At 38.0% G+C, this 18681-nt stretch overlaps 1 protein-coding gene and 1 long non-coding RNA gene across 23 annotated transcripts in view; one reads left to right on the plus strand and one right to left on the minus strand.

Annotated features, from left to right (window-relative positions):
• ROBO2 (roundabout guidance receptor 2) overlaps nt 1-18681 on the plus strand; it is a 901420-nt gene that overhangs the window by 735770 nt on the left and 146969 nt on the right. For all 22 annotated transcript variants that reach the window (XM_081907838.1, XM_081907823.1, XM_081907827.1 and 19 more), the window contains exons 3-5: nt 6053-6210; nt 7223-7343; nt 14248-14386. In XM_081907838.1, coding sequence (XP_081763964.1) covers nt 6053-6210; nt 7223-7343; nt 14248-14386 — 418 coding nt within the window. The remainder of the gene's footprint in view (nt 1-6052; nt 6211-7222; nt 7344-14247; nt 14387-18681) is intronic.
• LOC309368108 lies at nt 13868-18399 on the minus strand. The gene is made up of 3 exons (XR_014167542.1): nt 18358-18399; nt 14975-15102; nt 13868-14118 (listed from the first exon to the last, which is right to left on the minus strand). It is a non-coding gene; the product is annotated as an uncharacterized lncRNA (long non-coding RNA).

Consider the following 18681-nt stretch of genomic DNA (forward strand, 5'->3'; position numbering starts at 1 on the left):
AAAGTTAACTTCCTTAAATCACATAACTGTTGATGACATATTTAACAGACTGACTCCCAGTGGCTGTAACATATGATTGTAGCACCTGATGCAACTGAAGAAGACAGAATCTTCTCTAAAGCAAGGCAGGGCTCAGAAAGCCTATGAGGGATTTCCCCAGTGTTTAATCAGATGGTGATATTTTGAATGATTTTGCTGAAAAAATAGTTTGAAAGGATTGAAGGTCATAAAAACAATCTGATCATTCAGTTGTTACTATTTTAGCCCCAGAGATATGAAAGAGAAAAGAAGAATTATGATATTGTATGCATAAAAGTCTGTCTCAGCTAAGTGTATAGAACATAAATACTTGCATGAGAGTGAGAGAGGTTATTAACAAACAATATCAAGTATACACTCTTAGCATCACTTTCTCTAATATCAAACTTGGGCAGTGAAGGGTGACAGAACTACAGTGGTACCTCAGGTTAAGTGCTTAATTCATTCCGGTGGTCCGTTCTTAACCTGAAACTGTTCTTAACCTGAAGCACCACTTTAGCTAATGGGGCCTCCTGCTGCTGCCGCACTGCTGGAGCACGATTTCTGTTCTCATCCTGAAGCAAAGTTCTTAACCCGAGGTACTATTTCTGGGTTAGCGGAGTCTGTAACCTGAAGCGTATGTAACCCGAAGTACCACTGTATAGCCAAAAACAGCATGCTTCTGATAACCGAAGGTGAGATGTTGCAATACTCAAGATTAACCAAAGTACAAAACATATGGGGGGGACCTAATGGGACCCCCCCCTTTAAAAACAGCTCAATGAGAGCTGAGCATGCTCTGTAGCTGCTGAAAGCTGAGTGTTGGCTGTGAGGAAAGTCTTAAAGATAATCAGCCAAAAGCATAGATGGGATAGGAGTTAGTAAAGGAACAACTAGTTTTGGAGACTGTGAGACAATTTCTGTGAGACATTCTATTTTCTACTTGCAATAAATTGAACTAGGTGCACTGGGGGACAGATGGCAATGGCAGTGTAGCGGCCATATCACTGGGAAGGCATTTTCAGGCCTCATAGCCCATGTTTGTCTTGCTTAATTTGCCATTATGGTTCAACATTAAGATAAGTAAATATAGAAATCTAATTAAGCTGCTGGTAGCGACAAACATTTTGGGTTTGGTTTTTGTAAGCTTAAACATGAGCCCATGTTTGGACAACTCAAGCCAAATTTTGGTTTAGCCTTGCTGAGTTAAAAGGACCATGGAAGTACAAAGCTGCTACAGTCTCTTCTCCAGGACCCTTCATATTCATATTTAACCATGGGTTGGCTTAGCAAATGCAGTATAGCAACAATGATTTGTTATGTGCCAAATCCCATAGAAACCATTTTGATTTTTCTTGGATAAATAAAGACACCTCTGAGGGTTGTACATAATTTGCAAGTGGTAGCCCAATGATTATTTTATGATACAGGAGGACTGGATCCTTCGCATTCTCCTGAAAGATGGCTTGAGACTACTTATCATCTGACAGGGGATTCTCCCGTCACTGCTTGCCTTGGTGCCTAATCTTCAAGCAGAGTTTTCCAAGCTCTCTTTCTGCAAGAGTGACAACAAAGCAAAGTTCACCTTGTTCTAATTTATTAGAATATTATGCGGTAAAGTGGTGAGATTGCTAGAATGACTCAAACCACTATGTTTGGTTCATACCTAGAGTATCATACCTAGAGACAATTTTATTATAGAGATTAAAAACTCAGTTTCATAAAATGAGAGGACCAAAACAGTGTATTGTATAAAATGCATCTGTTATTTTAAATATTGATGTGTGTGTGTGTGTGCGCGCCCACACACACACACACTATATTTTATAATGTATGTATATGGAATTTAGAAAGCAGTCCCTGTAATATATTTGTGGAGATAGAAGGAGAAACCAGGCACTGTGGCAAAAGAATGTAAATTATCCAAAATCTCCTGACAGACCTGTACTTTCCCCTTCTAGCTTAGTTGCTTTGACCATAGGCTAGGGACTCATGGGACACAGACCAGATTGAAAACTAGAAGCAGACAGATGGTTATTTGTAATCATCATGTAAATGTAAATCCTATTAAAATGTGTTTTCCCCCTTTTCTTAGGGTCTGAGAGCTTTTATGGTAGAAGGAAGGATTACACTATGGATATATATATTAATGATTATGACCCCCTCTTTTACTTCACCAAAAAACACTCAGACTCATTTAAACAAATCGTCAGAGTCACAGAGGAGAAAATGAATTCCCTTTCTATAAAATTCCTAGAGTTTACAGACATTAGTTTGACTTGGTCTGGATTTGGGCATAAACTGGCATATTTAGTGAGGAGTTGCTTTGGTAGCAAGCCTTTCCCCCTGTTGCAGCAGGTGTTTTAGCTGCAAGCGTTTCTCTTCACTATACTGTTGCAACATGAAGCTTTCAACCATTAATAAACTTTTACATTTCAAATGAAAACGGGAAATGGTAATTCAGAAGTATATGCATTCTTCATCAGAGAAAGACCTAGAATGCCACAATTAAATTTTGTCTGGAGCATTATTGTATGTGTGCTATAGAGCATAATATTGTATCTCTTTGAACCATTCAGTGTGAGACTGAAATAAATGCTTGAGGTCCATCATCAGTTCTTTGACTGATTCTCTGTCTACTCTCAGATGCTTCCAATCCCAGATGAAAATGGCCAAACTGCCATTAGTTTAGCTGTGCACTTATTCTCATCTCCTACGGAATGTCAGAATATCTGAAACAGATTATACGGCAGTTCTTTGGGGAGCTTCTGGAACTTTGTTTGACATGTCAACTGTATCATATTTAAAGATCTATTTGAGGGGTTTTTTCCAAATCTACATTTTAGCAGATTTCCTAGTACGAAAAAATTACCTGGTACTGTATAGAATATAAAATCTAGAAACTTAGTTCACATCTTTTAGGAGAGCCTTGCTTGAACAGTGGAGGAGCGCTGAAGCAGCCTTTGGTCAAAGGGTCCCGCAAAAGGTCCTCCCTTTGTCATCCCTGCAGTCTCCTATTATTCCGCCCAAGGTTATTCCAACCTACTGATCTCTCATTACCAGAATGGGGAAAAGTACAGTTCTGCCTACCTAAAGTGTAGTTTTCCATTTTTAATGAACAGCAGGGCCTGCCAAAATATGATGACTGCAAAGGATCGTCTTATACTCTCTAGTCTCTGGGACGTAGGGTCTATTTTCTCTGTTTTACTGTCTTTATCAGTTCCCAAACTGAATTATGGGAGCCCTTTGTCCCCAAACATTTATGCCTGTGTTAGGCTGTGGGTGGAGCCTGAAACCCAACCAGCTGACCTTTAACTAGGAATAGGAAAATATGCTTCAGGTCAGTGCAATTCTAATTTCACTGACCAAAATTCCATGGATCCAAGCTGTCAATATTACCAGGATTTAGTTATATCCCAGAAAATGCAAGTTGCACAATTAAAGTTGATTTGACATTTTTGTGCAACGATTGTATTTACCCGCAAAGTTTGGCTTTTTTGATAAGGAAAGTGGCAGGATTATGCACTAGAAAGTGTGGAATAAAGTTTGCTTGATGTAAAGTTGACTAAGCTCCTTGCAAAGAGAATGAGTGGTCACTAAATAGAAATATTATGCAAACAAATCAGGGTGAATGTTCAATAATCAGGCTATTTATTACATGCCTTTTCTACATTCTAAAGAACTGCAGCTAATTTCTTGTTACAGGTAGGTAGCCGTGTTGATCTGCCATAGTCAAAACAAAATAAAAAAATCCTTCCAGTAGCACCTTAGAGACCAACTAAGTTTCTTATTGGTATGAGAAGTGTGCATGCACACGAAAGCTCATACCAATAACAAACTTAGTTTCTTGTTTGTTTGAGGATTGCCTTTCCTCTTTTCAGATGGAACACAATGCAGACAGATCATGGTCCCAGCCCAAAGGGGTTTATAATCTAGATTGGGGGCAGGTGGCAAGGATTACAGTGAGTAGAAAGTGATTGCTTGATCACTGACAGAAGACAGTAGAAAAAGCATACCCTGATGCTAAAATTTAATTATACCAAAGTGGGCACGCCAGTGATTATGTAAATAATCCAGAGGCCAAGTAGAGTTTAGAGATCAGTGTTTCCAGTATTGTAACATGCTGGGATTGGTGCTTGACTTTCTGTGTAATTTTTAAATTGTACCTTTTGATCCTGAATATTACCAAACTTCCATTTGTGAAATAAACTTTTTTTCCTCATTATTTTCTAACTTTCTGTGTTTGTATATTGATATACACAGAGGAATATTACAGAATGGAAAATTTTGTGGATTATCATTGTTGAATATGCTGGCCTTCTGATAGTGTATTTCTTATTTCTGTGTTTTGGATATACTTTGCCACATTCTGTGCTCTTTTGTGTTAGGATATCATCATTCTATTTTGTCTCCAAAATTAACTATTCCTCAGTCTTTTCTTTCTTTTCTATCAAATGTGAATTCTTGACAGATGCAAATATATAAATATTACTTGCTTTTTATGGGAAAGATTTCTATAATATGCACCAGTTCAGAGGATGCCTTTCATTTCAAGCTTTAGGCAAGAAAAATGTGGGAAGAGGGTTCTGAAATATGCCCTTCACCCTGCCAGATGTGTTCCTTTAGAGAAAGTGGAGTTCTTGCCAGAATGATTTTTACGCCAATTCTTTTATTTTTATTTTCTGCGTCTAGACATGGTGTACATAAACAGCTCCTTTTTATATTAGAAACTAAATTAACCTTTAATTAGTTTCTCCCTCTCTTAGGATTTACCTGTGTGCCTTGAAAATGCTAAAACGATAAGCAGAAACCCATATCTGTAGCTGAGAGCCAGATTTATATGCAGGCTCACCTCAACCCATTCAGTGGCTAATCCTTGTGCATATAAATTTTATCCTTACATGTAACACACGAAAATGGGAAATGTGCAGTTCAAAATGTTAAAATGGAGCACATTTTATTAACAGCAAAAGCAGTAAATTAAATCTGCTTATAAGTGAAGAGTGAACATTTTTGCTGAACTGTTCCAGACTGCTCCTTTAGTGAGACACAGGCTTTTCTTGATTTCTCAGAGGGCCCTTGTTCCACTAAAGGTGAAATCTGTATTAAAACAGTAATGAGCCTCTTGCATAGTTGAACTACAAGAGTGGAGATGCCCTAATTTTTAGTAGCTGATTTTGGAGCTCTTTTCAGTTCTGTGTTGTTAAGGGTGGCAATTAACCTAGAGACTGAAACATGCATGGAAGAATAATGATAAAATAATATCATTTCTGAACGCTAAGGTCTAATCCCTGTGCTGTGACATAATTTCTATAAGAAGGTAGTTCCCTAAACTAGTTTTCCAACAGTTGAGAGTAACCTGCAAGTATTTTCTCCCTTCTGGTTTTCTCTCACAATCATAGCAGCAAAGATAATAAGTGAGAATAAAAAAAGCATAACTTTATGTATACCTAGATCTTGGCATCCTTCATAAATTGTTGTTGCTGTTTATTATTATTATTAAGCAGTAGAAGTAAAACTGTGTAGTGTGTCACTTCTTCTTTTGCCCAGATGACTTTAAAGCGACTGCTGTGGATATATGTGCCAGTTGAGAGACAGGCATGCAGGATTTCCAAAAGGTTACAAGCAAAGTCCAGCGTGCTGTTTTCCGTAATGAAAATAATTCAGTGTCAGAATGGCAATCATACTATTAGGGTTTTTTGTCCTCAGAAGGTCACATTGGCCAGATGTCACTTGGCAGGTGTGGCTGCAGAATAAAAGAGAAACTGGGTGTGTATGTGTGCATTTATATGAGAGATACTGCTACAAAATACATATGCATAGCCTGTACTCATATGCTGAGAATCGGCCACCTATGGAGTCATATTTATTTCTGGTATAGTGGCTGATTGGGATGGATTTTTTATAATGCATGTTAAATAGCCACCCAAGAAATTTTGACCAAGAATTTTTTTTCTTTGTCAGTATGCTGTTATAATAAATCTTCTTTCTTTTTTCCTTCCTTTCTTTTATTTATATATTATTTTTGTATCAGTGCTACGGGATGATTTCCGACAAAATCCCACAGATGTTGTTGTGGCAGCAGGTGAACCAGCTATTTTAGAGTGCCAGCCTCCTCGAGGACATCCTGAGCCCACTATCTACTGGAAAAAAGACAAAATCCGAATAGATGACAGAGAAGAGAGAATCAGTGTAAGTCTGTCCTACTGAAATGGGAACCTAAAAAATATTGATCAATTTGCTAAAAAGTGAATCTCAGTGTGGGTTTTCTGGTAAATTGGAGCATTTAATTAAGCACTGCGGCTAAATAACTGAATGTGGGAGAATCACAATATGGACAGCAATCCTCTTGGGCCTCTTCTCATAAGCATTTTTCAGGTGGAAGGGTGATAAAAAAGTTCCTTTTCCCATCAATTGTCCAGTGAAAGTGCACTTGTGAAATCCCTTTGTGACCAAAAGCACCAAATATTTCAAAGACATTTGAAAGAACTGAGGTCACCAAAGTGTCCTGCTATGGCCCTTCACAAATTTTAAATTTGTGAAATTTGTATTTTTTGCTCTATAAATTTAAATTTGTATTTTTTGCTCTATAAGACGCACTTTTTCCCTCCTAGAAAGTAAGGGGAAATGTGTGTGCATCTTATGGAGCAAATGCAGGCTGTGCAGCTATCCCAGAAGCCAGAACAGCGAGAGGGAGCACTGCACAGCAATCCCTCTCGCTGTTCTAGCTTCTGGCTTAGCCGCGCTCTGTCCCTTCCCCCACCTCCTGGAAAAGCCCGCAAGAGCCATGCTCCTTTTTAAAGAGCCGTGTGGAGTGTGGGGCTTTTTCCTGAGGAGGGAGAAGGGCAACCCGTCAGTGATGGGCTGCCCTTCTCCCTCCTCGGGGAAAAGCCTGCAAGCGCCGCACACACGCTCCAAGCAGCTCATGAAAGGGAGTGCTGAGCAGAGCCTGGGATACATACAGGCTCTGCTCAGCGCTCCCTTTAAAGAATATTTTTTTCTTGCATTCCCCCTCTAAAAACTAGGTGTGTCTTATGGAGCAAAAATTACGGTAATCTTACATGAAGAATAGTGCTTTAGAAATAGTAATTACATTTGCTAATATTTATAAATATTGCTACTGGTGTATTTCTTTTCATCTTTAGTTATATGAAACTGCTTACAGTGTGCTAAAACTTAGACTTTTTCATTTTCCCCCTGATAGATAAGAGGTGGAAAGCTTATGATTTCAAACACAAGAAAGAGTGATGCTGGAATGTATACATGTGTTGGCACCAATATGGTGGGAGAACGGGATAGTGACCCAGCAGAGCTCACTGTCTTTGGTAAGGGAACTTCTGAGATATTTGCTTCCTTCTGTTATTGAGCTGCAGGCACAAAATATATATTAAAAAGTTAGCTTTCTACTGTCACATCTACAATAATGAAGAATTGCTCGTGTTAGTTTATGGCTTTCCCGCACTGAACAATTGTTTTCTGATAAGTAAAATCATAATGCTGCATTAGCGTTTCCATTGCAGGTACTGGATTAAGGTTAGGAATTACTCAGATCCACATAGTTAAATTAGGTAAAGATTTTATCTTCCTTTGCACTGTTGGAAATATAGTGAAATATTTCCTTGGAAACAATGTGGATTGTTGTCTGAAAGTACAGAAAATCCCAATGAATTTTGCTAAAGGAATTTAGTGCTAGGAATGAAAATCGTTTGTAAATGTCTATCCAAAAGAACATTTTAGTGATAATCATAGTATATATTCCTCTACACATGGGAGTTTAATCAATGTATTTATTTTTCACCACTTCTTTAAAGTAAAAGTACACATTTCAATCCCACAAAATAGTTTATTTTGGCAGATCTCAGTTTCGTTGATTCTTCAAGCTGGCCAGAATTGTATTCAACTAACTTTTTCTCAGAGTAGAACCATTCAGATTAATGGACCTAAATTAGTCATGGCAATGAATTTCCATGATCTACTCTGATCAGCTCACTGCCTTGTGGGACATCTTTGGGAGAGGAAAACGCTAAGAAGTAAACGCTACTCAAATTCAGAGTGGAGTGGACAATTCTTCTGGCAGCTTGTGCAGCCAAGCTGGTACCAAATGTATTGCTCTGTTTTTCTTTGAACCACATCAGTGAGTCCAAGAGCGGAATCTTGTCATCTGAGCTGTCTAGGGCCACCATATACACTGGCCAGGCTTGTGCCTTGGTGAGGTCACTCCGGTGCTGCTAACACAGCAAAACCAACGCAGGAGGCAGCAGTTGTGAGTTACCGGTCTCTGCAGCCACAGCAGGCACTATGATTCTCCAGTGGTTTGACTTCACCCTTGGAGGTACACTGCATTGTCTCTCAAGACAGACGGATGCCAACAACTCTGAGCAAAATTTAGTTGAATACAACCCAAAGACTTTCTCTTTACTAGTAATTTATCAGACATTATTGTCTATTTAATATGCATTTCATCCACAACACAAGCCAGTGGGGTTGACTAGGAGTAAGTCCCATTGAACTTATTAGGACTTCTGAGAATTGTACTGCGCTATAGCGTTGGGTCTGTATTATAGGAAACTCACATTTAAATTCTGCAATGACTCCATGGTAGCCACTATAATAGCATTAGAGCAAATAAATAACTTTAGATAAACTTTTTCAGGACTGAAATTGTCTGTCCCCAATATACACTGTTCCCCTTGAATGCTTCTTTGGATCTCCATTGGTACCAGTACAAAATCTGCAGAACTATACTCTTTGGTTATCTGAAGGTAGTTGCAATAGGAATGCTTTGCAACCTCAGGAGTGCATAAACATTCACGTCTGTCAGGCACTGGATGTAGAAAGTGGTTCATACAAGAGAATGGCAAACAAATATTATTTAAGTGTCTGTGAATAATTTGGTTAACTTTCCTTCTTCCAGACCATGTAGGCAGGAAGAAGAAACAGTATCAAAAGGAAATGTAATGAAAATATGTACTGTAAGCCCACAACTTACGTACATTTAACTTGTGTGCATTCATCTTTACGCACTTGGCAACAGTTTTTAAAGTGGGGCAGGCATCTGGGGGGGAAAGACTTTGGCAAGCTTGGCAATCCCACCTGCCATAGCTATCGGCCAACATTATTATTAGCCAGGCGAGCATGTTTTGCATTTTTCTGAAATGACCCCTTGATGTTGGGCCAACATCAATTTTCAGTATGATTCACATATTACATTTTTATATTGGCTTTACCTAGTGACTTTTGCAACATGATAAAATTATAGAACATGGGGAGGAGGCATTCTAATTTCCAGTTAAAATGCATTTTACTTGATTTATAAGTCCCAATAAGCATGGACCTAACACCACGCTGTTTGCTTGAATTACCACACATTAAAAAAACAAAACCCCAAACATACCATTATCATGGCAAGTCGTGTTTACCTGTGTTTTGTGTGTATCTCAGATGACATTGCTTTCCATGAGCAACTCACTCTAATAAGGATATGGTAAAATTTCACCATGTTGGATGATGAGTTTTCTGACTACTTGAGATAGTTTTATTAATGTGCTTAAGCAGTATGACCTGCCATGAAGATGCTGAAGTTAACCTGCCATGGAAGTGCTAAAGTTAACACTAGTAATTGTTATTTTGGCTGCAGGAAGTCTGCCTTAAGCAACTCAAGGCACTTAAACATTCCACCTTAGGTGTTTAATATTGATTTAAATGCCTTTTTCTAGAAACCTAGACCTGTAAATGTTGGTCATGTACTTAAAATAAAACCCAGAACAGGAAATTAAGGTTGGTTTGTGTGGGAAACTGAAAGCATTTAATAACATTTCTGGCAAGTCCACGGAAAGTGCTGAAAGAGATAGACAGAAGTTAATTAGTAATTTGCTGATTAATCTTTCTTCTTCCTTTAAAACATGTGAAAAATGCTTTCGCTTTGTCCATATCCTGTTTTAAATGTTTCTACATATTGGTTTTCAAACATTTCCAGGATTCAATCCCTTATTATTTTGGTCTTGAAATGCTCTCTACCTAAAGTCAATTTTGGTGTGTCACTCATAACTGAGCTCTAGGTCCCCATGCTGTGAATTTAGCTTGAGGCATTGCCTCTGGTGAAACTGAGTAACAGTAAGTAGGCTGGTTACCAGGGGTCCTGTGGGAGCAGTAGGGAGGTCAGGACTAGAATTGTACATAAAGCATTTTTCTTAAATAGCATTAGAATAAAACTTTAAATACACTCAACAAAATAAAAAGAGAGAAATGGGGCTATGAGTACCCATACTTAAGGAAAATGTGATTTTCAGAATCTTCTACCAAGATGTGATCTTGATTGGATAATGTCCAATGCAAATTGAGAATATTTTCTGTATGTTAACAAGCAGCATTGTCAGGGCATATTTTTAGTGTGTAAGTGTGGAAATTCTACACACCCCTCCACTCTAGTAACCCACTACATATATAGGAAACCCAAACTGAGATTAAATATATGTGTTAGAAATGCATCTAAATATCTAATATGTATCTGTCCTAAATACATGTTTTTATTCACAAAAGTAACATGATACACAATGCATCATTTATGTTGTCAGGATCCCTATTCTTTAAGTTATGTGGATGTACATTGTTAAGGACACAGAAATCCAGTATCAGTTCAATTGTTGGTTTCTCTGAGGTAATGGAGAAAGTTTCTTAGACTTGTAGTTGGCTGAATTTTTTCTATAGAAAGTAACATCCAAAGATGCTCTTAGTTGTCTATGTACTGCTTCATTATAGGTAGTGGATTGTAGCCAATAGTGGCTTTACACTGCTTGTGCAAGGTGTGGTTGATCCTTTCCACCAGTTGCAGCCTTCTGTATCCTGTCCTACTCTTTCCAGGGGGCATGAGGGTGGCGTAGGGGCTCTATGGATAGCTGTTGCTATCCAGAGGTGGATAGCTGCTTGAACCAAAGGTGAGACTGTGCCAGAAGCCTTTTAAATGCCATCTTGGTAGTCAAGATAACTCTGAAATAAATTGGTGATAGTTGTAAATATGAGATCACCTATGTTTATGCACTTGCTGTGTTTATGCTAATTGGCTGGCTTTGACGTTACACTCATCTGTGGGCTTGGAGTGTTGGGCTCTGGGCCCAGAGAAGGAAGCTATCTGTAAGACTTGGATATTTGCCACCTATGCCCTCATCAGCCAGGTGGAGTACTGGGAGGTTCTGGCCAAAGTGACACATGATGCTTTGTGTATAAAGAATGTATAAATGTTTGCTTGGGTGCAAACAAGTCTTGAACACCTCTCCTTGCTTCGTTTTGGTCCATCCTGAGTGGGGCTTTGAAGGCTGTGTTGTAAGTTTACTCTTCCTTATAATAAAGCACTAGAATTGATCACTCTGGTGTTTTTGACATCCTTCACCAATCCATTTGCAAACCATTCTTTTTGCCCTGCAGTTCAGAACAGCTGTAATTGGTGAAAATCATGTGCAAACCTTACCTGAGTTGAAGTGCTTTCCATGAGCACAAAGCTACCATTGGATAAACTCCTATATATTAGAGCAAAAAACATGAAAAAAAGATAGCTTTGAGTCTGTGTATGCTAGAATAAAACTGCCCTCAATCCACCAGTTTCTTAGAGCTTGTTCATTAAATTTAGACAGAGTGACGATTTGCAAGGTTTTCCCCCCTTGAGGTGTATGGTGGAAAAGTATCTGAAACCATCATATGTTCTGTCACAGGACTGCAAGGCATGTATACAAATAAATAAGTAAGTAGAAAGACTAAACTATGGATTACCAGCTTCCAAAGGTAGCCAAGGATTTTTCCACTGATCAAGATAGGATCAATTTCTGGAAGCCTTACAATTTTGCATTCAGTAATATATCTACATTCTATCATACAGTACTTTTAAAAAAGGAATTTTCTCTGGGGCAGGATTAACTCAGTAAGTCACTATTTAAACTTTCATAAAGATTTTTAAAAAGTAAAGAACATTAGCGCTTTCATTTAACAACAACTGGCACTAGTAATTTAGTACTTTTTTACTTTTATATTCTTTCCACTGTTTACAGGCAACATACACACTTCCCTATTCTTAGCAGCCTCAAATAATTTAAATAAATAATTAAATTGAAATTATTTGAAATAGGTATTTATTAAAATAAATAAACATCATGGCAAGCCATAGGCGTTGATAGTAACTACATCTCTTTTCATTGGTAGCCAAATTGCACAGGACCACATGTCAGATTTTGTGTATTTTTGTTCTGATGCATTCTTGTTGGAGAGAAATGGTATATCCTAATTTTAAAATCAGATATTCGCTGGTTGAGGAGTATTACTGCTCTTTTAATTTCAAACCAGATTTCTCTGACACAATGGTGGTAGAAATAGTAGCAGCTGAAGTAGCAGCTGCTCAATTTTTTTGTAGTAACCTGCTTTATTTTCAATACTTCCTTTTTGCATTTCTTTTAGCATTTGGTATCATGCATACAGACCTCACCTGAGTCTAAGGCAGAAAGATACTCAAGTGAGCAGCTAATATCACATCACATTTTTATCACATTTAACATTCAAACTTGTTTTTATTTTAATAGAGCTCTGTGATCTCCACTGGCATTCTCATAGCTCCATTGTTTCCAATGGGCCTCAGATAAGATCCCGTTGTTTTCAGTGGGAATTCTTATCATTCGTTTTAGTATGTCTCCTGGCTGTGCAGTGATATAAACTATACATTTTGGAGAGAGAAAATGTAAATACGGCTGCTGGAGGTGGGGGGGGTAGAAATTGAGCGTTCTAAGATGTCTCAGATGGGCAGAGGAGCAAAGGGATTTGTGTCCTCATATTGAAGAAAGAATCTGAGTGAACTTAAGAAGGCACTTTACCAGGGGGAAACTTTTGAGTTCATTGGTGGGAGCTTCATGAGGGCTAGTAAGGAATTTCCCCACTACTTTATATTTTTGAAAATGTCCTGCTCTTGTATGTCCTGTCAAGTGCTGTACCATAACTTAAGCCTCTGTGAATTTATTAATGTGATAGGTAGCAAACATTTATAACTACAAGCAAAGTTTATTCAAAGTTATAAAGGTCATAACAGCCATTGTCCAAACAGCAGACACGACATATAACTGTGACCTATTTTATTACCCTCTTCAAAAGCTTTTAATATTCACACAGAAACAAAGTCTGAGAGTGTTCATTATTTACTCAGCTAAAGCTTATAAAATGGCTACGTTATACATGTTATCTATAGCTATGATTTTAATTTATCTGTTGAATGCTGTTGACAGAACAGCAATTATAATTATGCCACCAAAATTTATAGGCAGATTTTATAAAACAGAAAGTCATATTTCCAAAAATCTGCTATGAAATTAACTTAACTGAGTGATGTAAGACAATACTTTATTTAGCATACACAATAAACCAGTATTCTTTTGTTTGCTGAGAGATTAACATTGCAAGCAAGTTATGCAGGTGATTCAAATCCAGTTAATCTTGCATAAAGAATGTTAATTGCTTTGGCAATGGCATTCATTGTGATCATTCTATAGAAGTATAATTAGCTATTGGACAAACTCACAATACTCTCTGAGAACACAACTTGGGAAATTACTATTTTTTCCTGGAAGTCATACGGAAAATAGTAGAGATGGTGCAAAATTAAAATAATGAATACTTCGGTTTGCATGTCCTTGGTATCTAGTATGCACTTCTGTGATTGTTTTCTTGCAAGCTCTTTATGGTTAAAACATGCAACATATTGTGCTTTGCCTTAAAGAAACATGTATTCAATTTACCCATGGTCACTGGAAAAGTTAGAGTTGACTCACATGACTAGCTGAGGTGGTAGCAATCAAGAAATGAAGCTTCTGCAATCACATCTTGTCTCCATATATAATATAAATGAACACATTTCTCATGCAGTAACTGCAACTGTTTTTGATTGCTTGGGTTTGTGAAATGGCCATAGCAAATACCTAGCTTTTTCCATTTAGCCTGTACAGGATTCCCATGTGCTCAGTAGAGTCCCATTTCTGCCTTCCTGTCAGAGCACAAATAACTTGTTTGCAGAGAGGCAGGAGTTCAGTTTGGAGACATGAAAGGCACACCTGTCATTCCACTTTATGGTTTCTAGTGGGAGAAGGAGAAACAAGGCTCAGTTGAGCATACAGGCACTATGTTTGCTGAGGACTGGATTGTTCCCAAAGATTTGAAATTGAATAAAGCCAACTTGTTTAATTTGGAACTCTTGTTTTCAAGAACGACCCACATTTCTCAGGAGACCAATCAACCAAGTGGTTTTGGAGGAAGAAGTTGTAGAATTCAGATGCCAGGTACAAGGGGATCCTCAGCCAACAGTGCGTTGGAAGAAAGATGACAATGACTTGCCAAGAGGAAGGTATGAAAAACACTAATTGCTATTCTCTTTTCCGGTGATTCTGATTGATGTACTTGATCATATTAATCAGAAAAGTGTTTTGGACTTCAGTTGAATGCTGGATTTTTATTGCCTGTTGAACATGTGCTTCCACAGTACAATGTTTTTGCCTTTAGGCTGACAAATATGAATGAGCACAGAGCTCTCACCATTGAATCCAGTGATGAGGAACCTCTAGCCTGTGGATCAGTCTTGGCCTGGCAAATGCTGTTGTTAAAGTGACAGAGTGTGAGAGGCAGGAAGTTTGCAAAAGTCATTGTGCTTGGCTAATTAATCAAACATGGAGAAATATAGGCAAAATATGTGTTTAGCTATGTCTGTGAGAAACATTGGAGAAACATCATGCAACCACTCCCAACTTTAATCATAATGCTCAGGACTTCTCTGAGTGAATGTAGCCATAGGTTACATCTGGTAGTTAATATTTCACATGCCTAAACATCAGAGCTAATTTTATATGCTCATATGTACAGTACTTCCTTGTGGGTGGATCCCATTCCTCTTTGATTATATCTGTAAAGAGGTCAGGAAAGGAGCCATGTCATTTACCTGTCCCACATTATGGTTCTTTACTTTCATTACTGGAACAACAAGAATACAAGAATACAGCAATGAACAAGAAGCATTCATGCCACCTTGGGGATGCATGAATCAGATGAATCAACCACCAGTGTTGCCTACAACAACATCAGACATATTCAATATTAAGTCAAAGCAAATGCAAATCCTGAAGAGAAACTATTGGAAACAGATTAGAGCAAAATATTGTTCATAACATACATATATTTATTGTTTCATTTGCATTTTTTTCTTTACATTTATAGATCATGAATAAATATCAACAAATTCATAATCTGTTTTGAAAACATAGTGGCATTTTAAAAACAGTACCATGCAGAATTTATGCTCTGGCTGGTGTCAAGGTTTATTATAGGAGTAGCCCATTTGAATTGATGACCCAACACAGCATGCATTTTATCAAGAATAAAAATACCTGGTGCAGCCAAACCTTGGTTTTCGAACGTCTCAGCTGCTGAACATTTTGGAAGCCGAACACCAAAAACCTAGAAGTGAATGCTTCTGTTTTTGAATGCACCTTGGAAGTCGAATGGCTTCCAAGGCACGTTTTTCACCCCCCCCCATTGACTTTGCAGTCAGCTCATTGATTCTCGGTTTCTGAACATTTTGGAAGTCAAATGGACGTCCGGAACAGATTACATTCGAAAACCGAGGTTCCACTGTATATATTGTTCTAAAAAATCTGCATAAGTTTAAACCCACAATACCTCACAAAGACAAGGAAAGCGTTTAATCAGGAATGACTCATGTCAAACTACTGTAGGTAAAAAGGAAATTGTTAGCTCACCAGCTTGATACCCATGACTGAAATAATAGGTTTTACAATTGAATGTTGCTTTAGATCAGGCATAGGCAAACTCGGCCCTCCTGATGTTTTGGGACTACAACTCCCATCATCCCTAGCTAACAGGACCAGTGGTCAGGGATGATGGGGGTTGTAGTCCCAAAACATCTGGAGGGCCGAGTTTGCTTATGCCTGTTTTAGAGTGTAAATTGTAAAATACAGGCCAGATTCTGGCCGCCAGAATATTCCAAAGGTGGTCAATCAGAGTGGTTAGATATAATTCCTAAAGTGTTTGGACAATGTAAACTGACTAGTAGGAATGGTGTGCTTATTAAGTAGCTTATTAATGTGACTAGTTTTCTTTTTGATGTGTGTTTCATGCAAATAGGACTGACACATTTATATTGAAGGGCAGTGAGGTCCCTAAATGATGGAGAGCATCCATAACGACTTCTAACTAAATATGGCCAAAATCAAGTCCTAAATCTTCTGCTTTATTTAGGCTTAGATATGGAGCCATTGTTACTCTCTGATATGCTGTGGTATGGGTGATGACATTTCTTTGGCTTAACGTTTAATAAAATTTGATTAGGGCTTGTGCAGCGTTTCATGTTTTCAAATTTCTAGCAAAGCCTGAGAGACCAGCTGCATAGCCTGTAATTATGTAGCAAGTGATACAAGATTTCCCCCCCCCCCTTAAGAAAGTGGAAAGATTTTCAATTACAAGTTAAAATTTATGACATGCTGTAATAAGTGTTTAAACCTTTACATGGAAGAAGATAGCAGTGCCAACTCTTGTGAGACTGAGGCTACTGCACTGAATGCACACATTTGTCAGTTTCTTTAAAAATATTGCATGGTTCTTTTTTGTATTACTACTATGAGTAGCTTGCTCAAGTTCAGTAAATACCCCTTTAATGAAATTACAATCTGTACTTGTGAGTTGCATGTACGGACATTTTCTGATTAGATGAGTATTGGTCTAAGGCAGAGCCTTCCAAATTTTTATGTTGGTGGCACACTTTTTAAACATGCATTTTGCGACACAGAAATTCAGTTTTACTATGGAGGTTAAACTAACTCCTTTCCAAGCATTTACACAACAGACCTACACACTGCAGCTGACACACTAATGTGTCGTGACACAGTTTGGAAAGCACTGGTCTAAGGAATTGAAATTGGCAAGCAACCATACCACACAGGAGGAAAGAGGCGTGATTGTAGCTTACTATACTGAACAACCACTGTAGAAATACTAAATAGCAGAATTATGCTTTGCATGCTTAAGTACAAGAACAAACTTTCTAGGTGATATCCAACATTAGTCATTGAACAGACCCATTGCAATCAATATCCTTATCCACTGATCTAAGTGGGTCTGTTCTGAGCATGACTTGGCTGGGTATTTCCTTCTGATTCCCTCTTCCACCTCCCAAGTTTGAAATTGGTTTAACTTTGAAAATAGGTCATAATGACTTAACAAAACAAACAAAGAACAAAGTGAATAAGGTGAATTGTCTGCAATTATAAATTATAAAGTCAATTAAATGTTCCTAACTATGCTATACAATAAATCATAAATAATAATGTTTCTGTAATTTGAATGGAGGCAAATCATCTCAACTGTTATCCTATTTTGGGGTAACATCTTGACCCAGCACCAAAATTTGCATGTTGATAGTGCTTTTGGCTTCACTGCAGATGCAGAAACTGAAGGGTATCAGCAATAACCAAGGCATTATTTTCACACACACACACACACACACACCCCAGTCAACAAAGTTTTGAATTCATGATGTAGATGGAGCCAAAGGAAATCTGAAGCCAACTTCAGGCTGTTCTAGCAGTCTGTAGTTGTGGTGAAGAGACCCTCCTATTTCCTTTACAAGGATGGATGAAATGGAAATTTGGGTTATGTTCACCTTTTAGAAATTCTCTTCTTCACATATTTTCATGGTGATAGCATGGGAAAACTGAAGTGAGTTCTCAACTGGCATAATAGTGTAGCAATTAATATGTTTTATTTTATATTTTATTTATATACCTCCCTTCATGTGTAGCTCTCAGAGTAGTTCACAACATTAAAAATACAAAATAAAAGCATGGAATACACAAGAAAAGAACAAAAGAAACCCGCTAACTAATAACTACTGCTTCACCACATCTCAGTCTAAAATGGTGATGTCAAATTGCCCTTAGATTCAAAGAGTTTCAGCAGAAGCTACAGCTTTATCCTTTAAGAGAGGGATCTCAGATACCATCATTTATCACCTAGTCACCTCAAGGACCAATTATAGCAATAACTATGTGTGCCAGCCTTTTATTGTTTGGACACTTCAGCTACTCTAGAATTCAGTGACTGCCACTGTTAGCTGGAGTTAGTAGCAGAGAGTACATTACTTTGCTATTAAAGGACTGCCATTGGTTGCCTGTCAATTTCCAGGCACTTCAGGGATTTCTCCTAAATTTCAGAAATCATTGTGTTGTCAGCTCAGTCAATAGCTATTGGGGCAGTGGGAGAATAATTACTCTGGCTATTGTAGTTTTCATTAAAATGTGTTTTAGCTACCTGAAAACTTGCCATCCAAGACAGAGACTGGCAATATTTCTCTAAAGGCAGAAATGATTATGACATCACCAAACAGCGAAGTTATGACATCACTAAAAAGCACCCACAGCAACTGCTGAGCTCTTTTTCTGGTTTTCTTGACAGCTCTGCAAACATCTCTCACCTTAAGGTGAGCAAGTTGAAGTCCTTAAACAGGAGGCAGATGGAGGTTCTGTTCCTCCACAATCTTCCAAGTGTAGCCTTATGAGGCTTTGCCCTCGGATGGGAAAAATATTGTGCCCGGGAAAGGGAGATGGGAGTCAACAGACACTCAAGGAATAGTTT

This window comes from Podarcis melisellensis, assembly GCF_964234715.1.
Source record: "Podarcis melisellensis genome assembly, chromosome: 4".
Taxonomy (NCBI): domain Eukaryota; kingdom Metazoa; phylum Chordata; class Lepidosauria; order Squamata; family Lacertidae; genus Podarcis; species Podarcis melisellensis.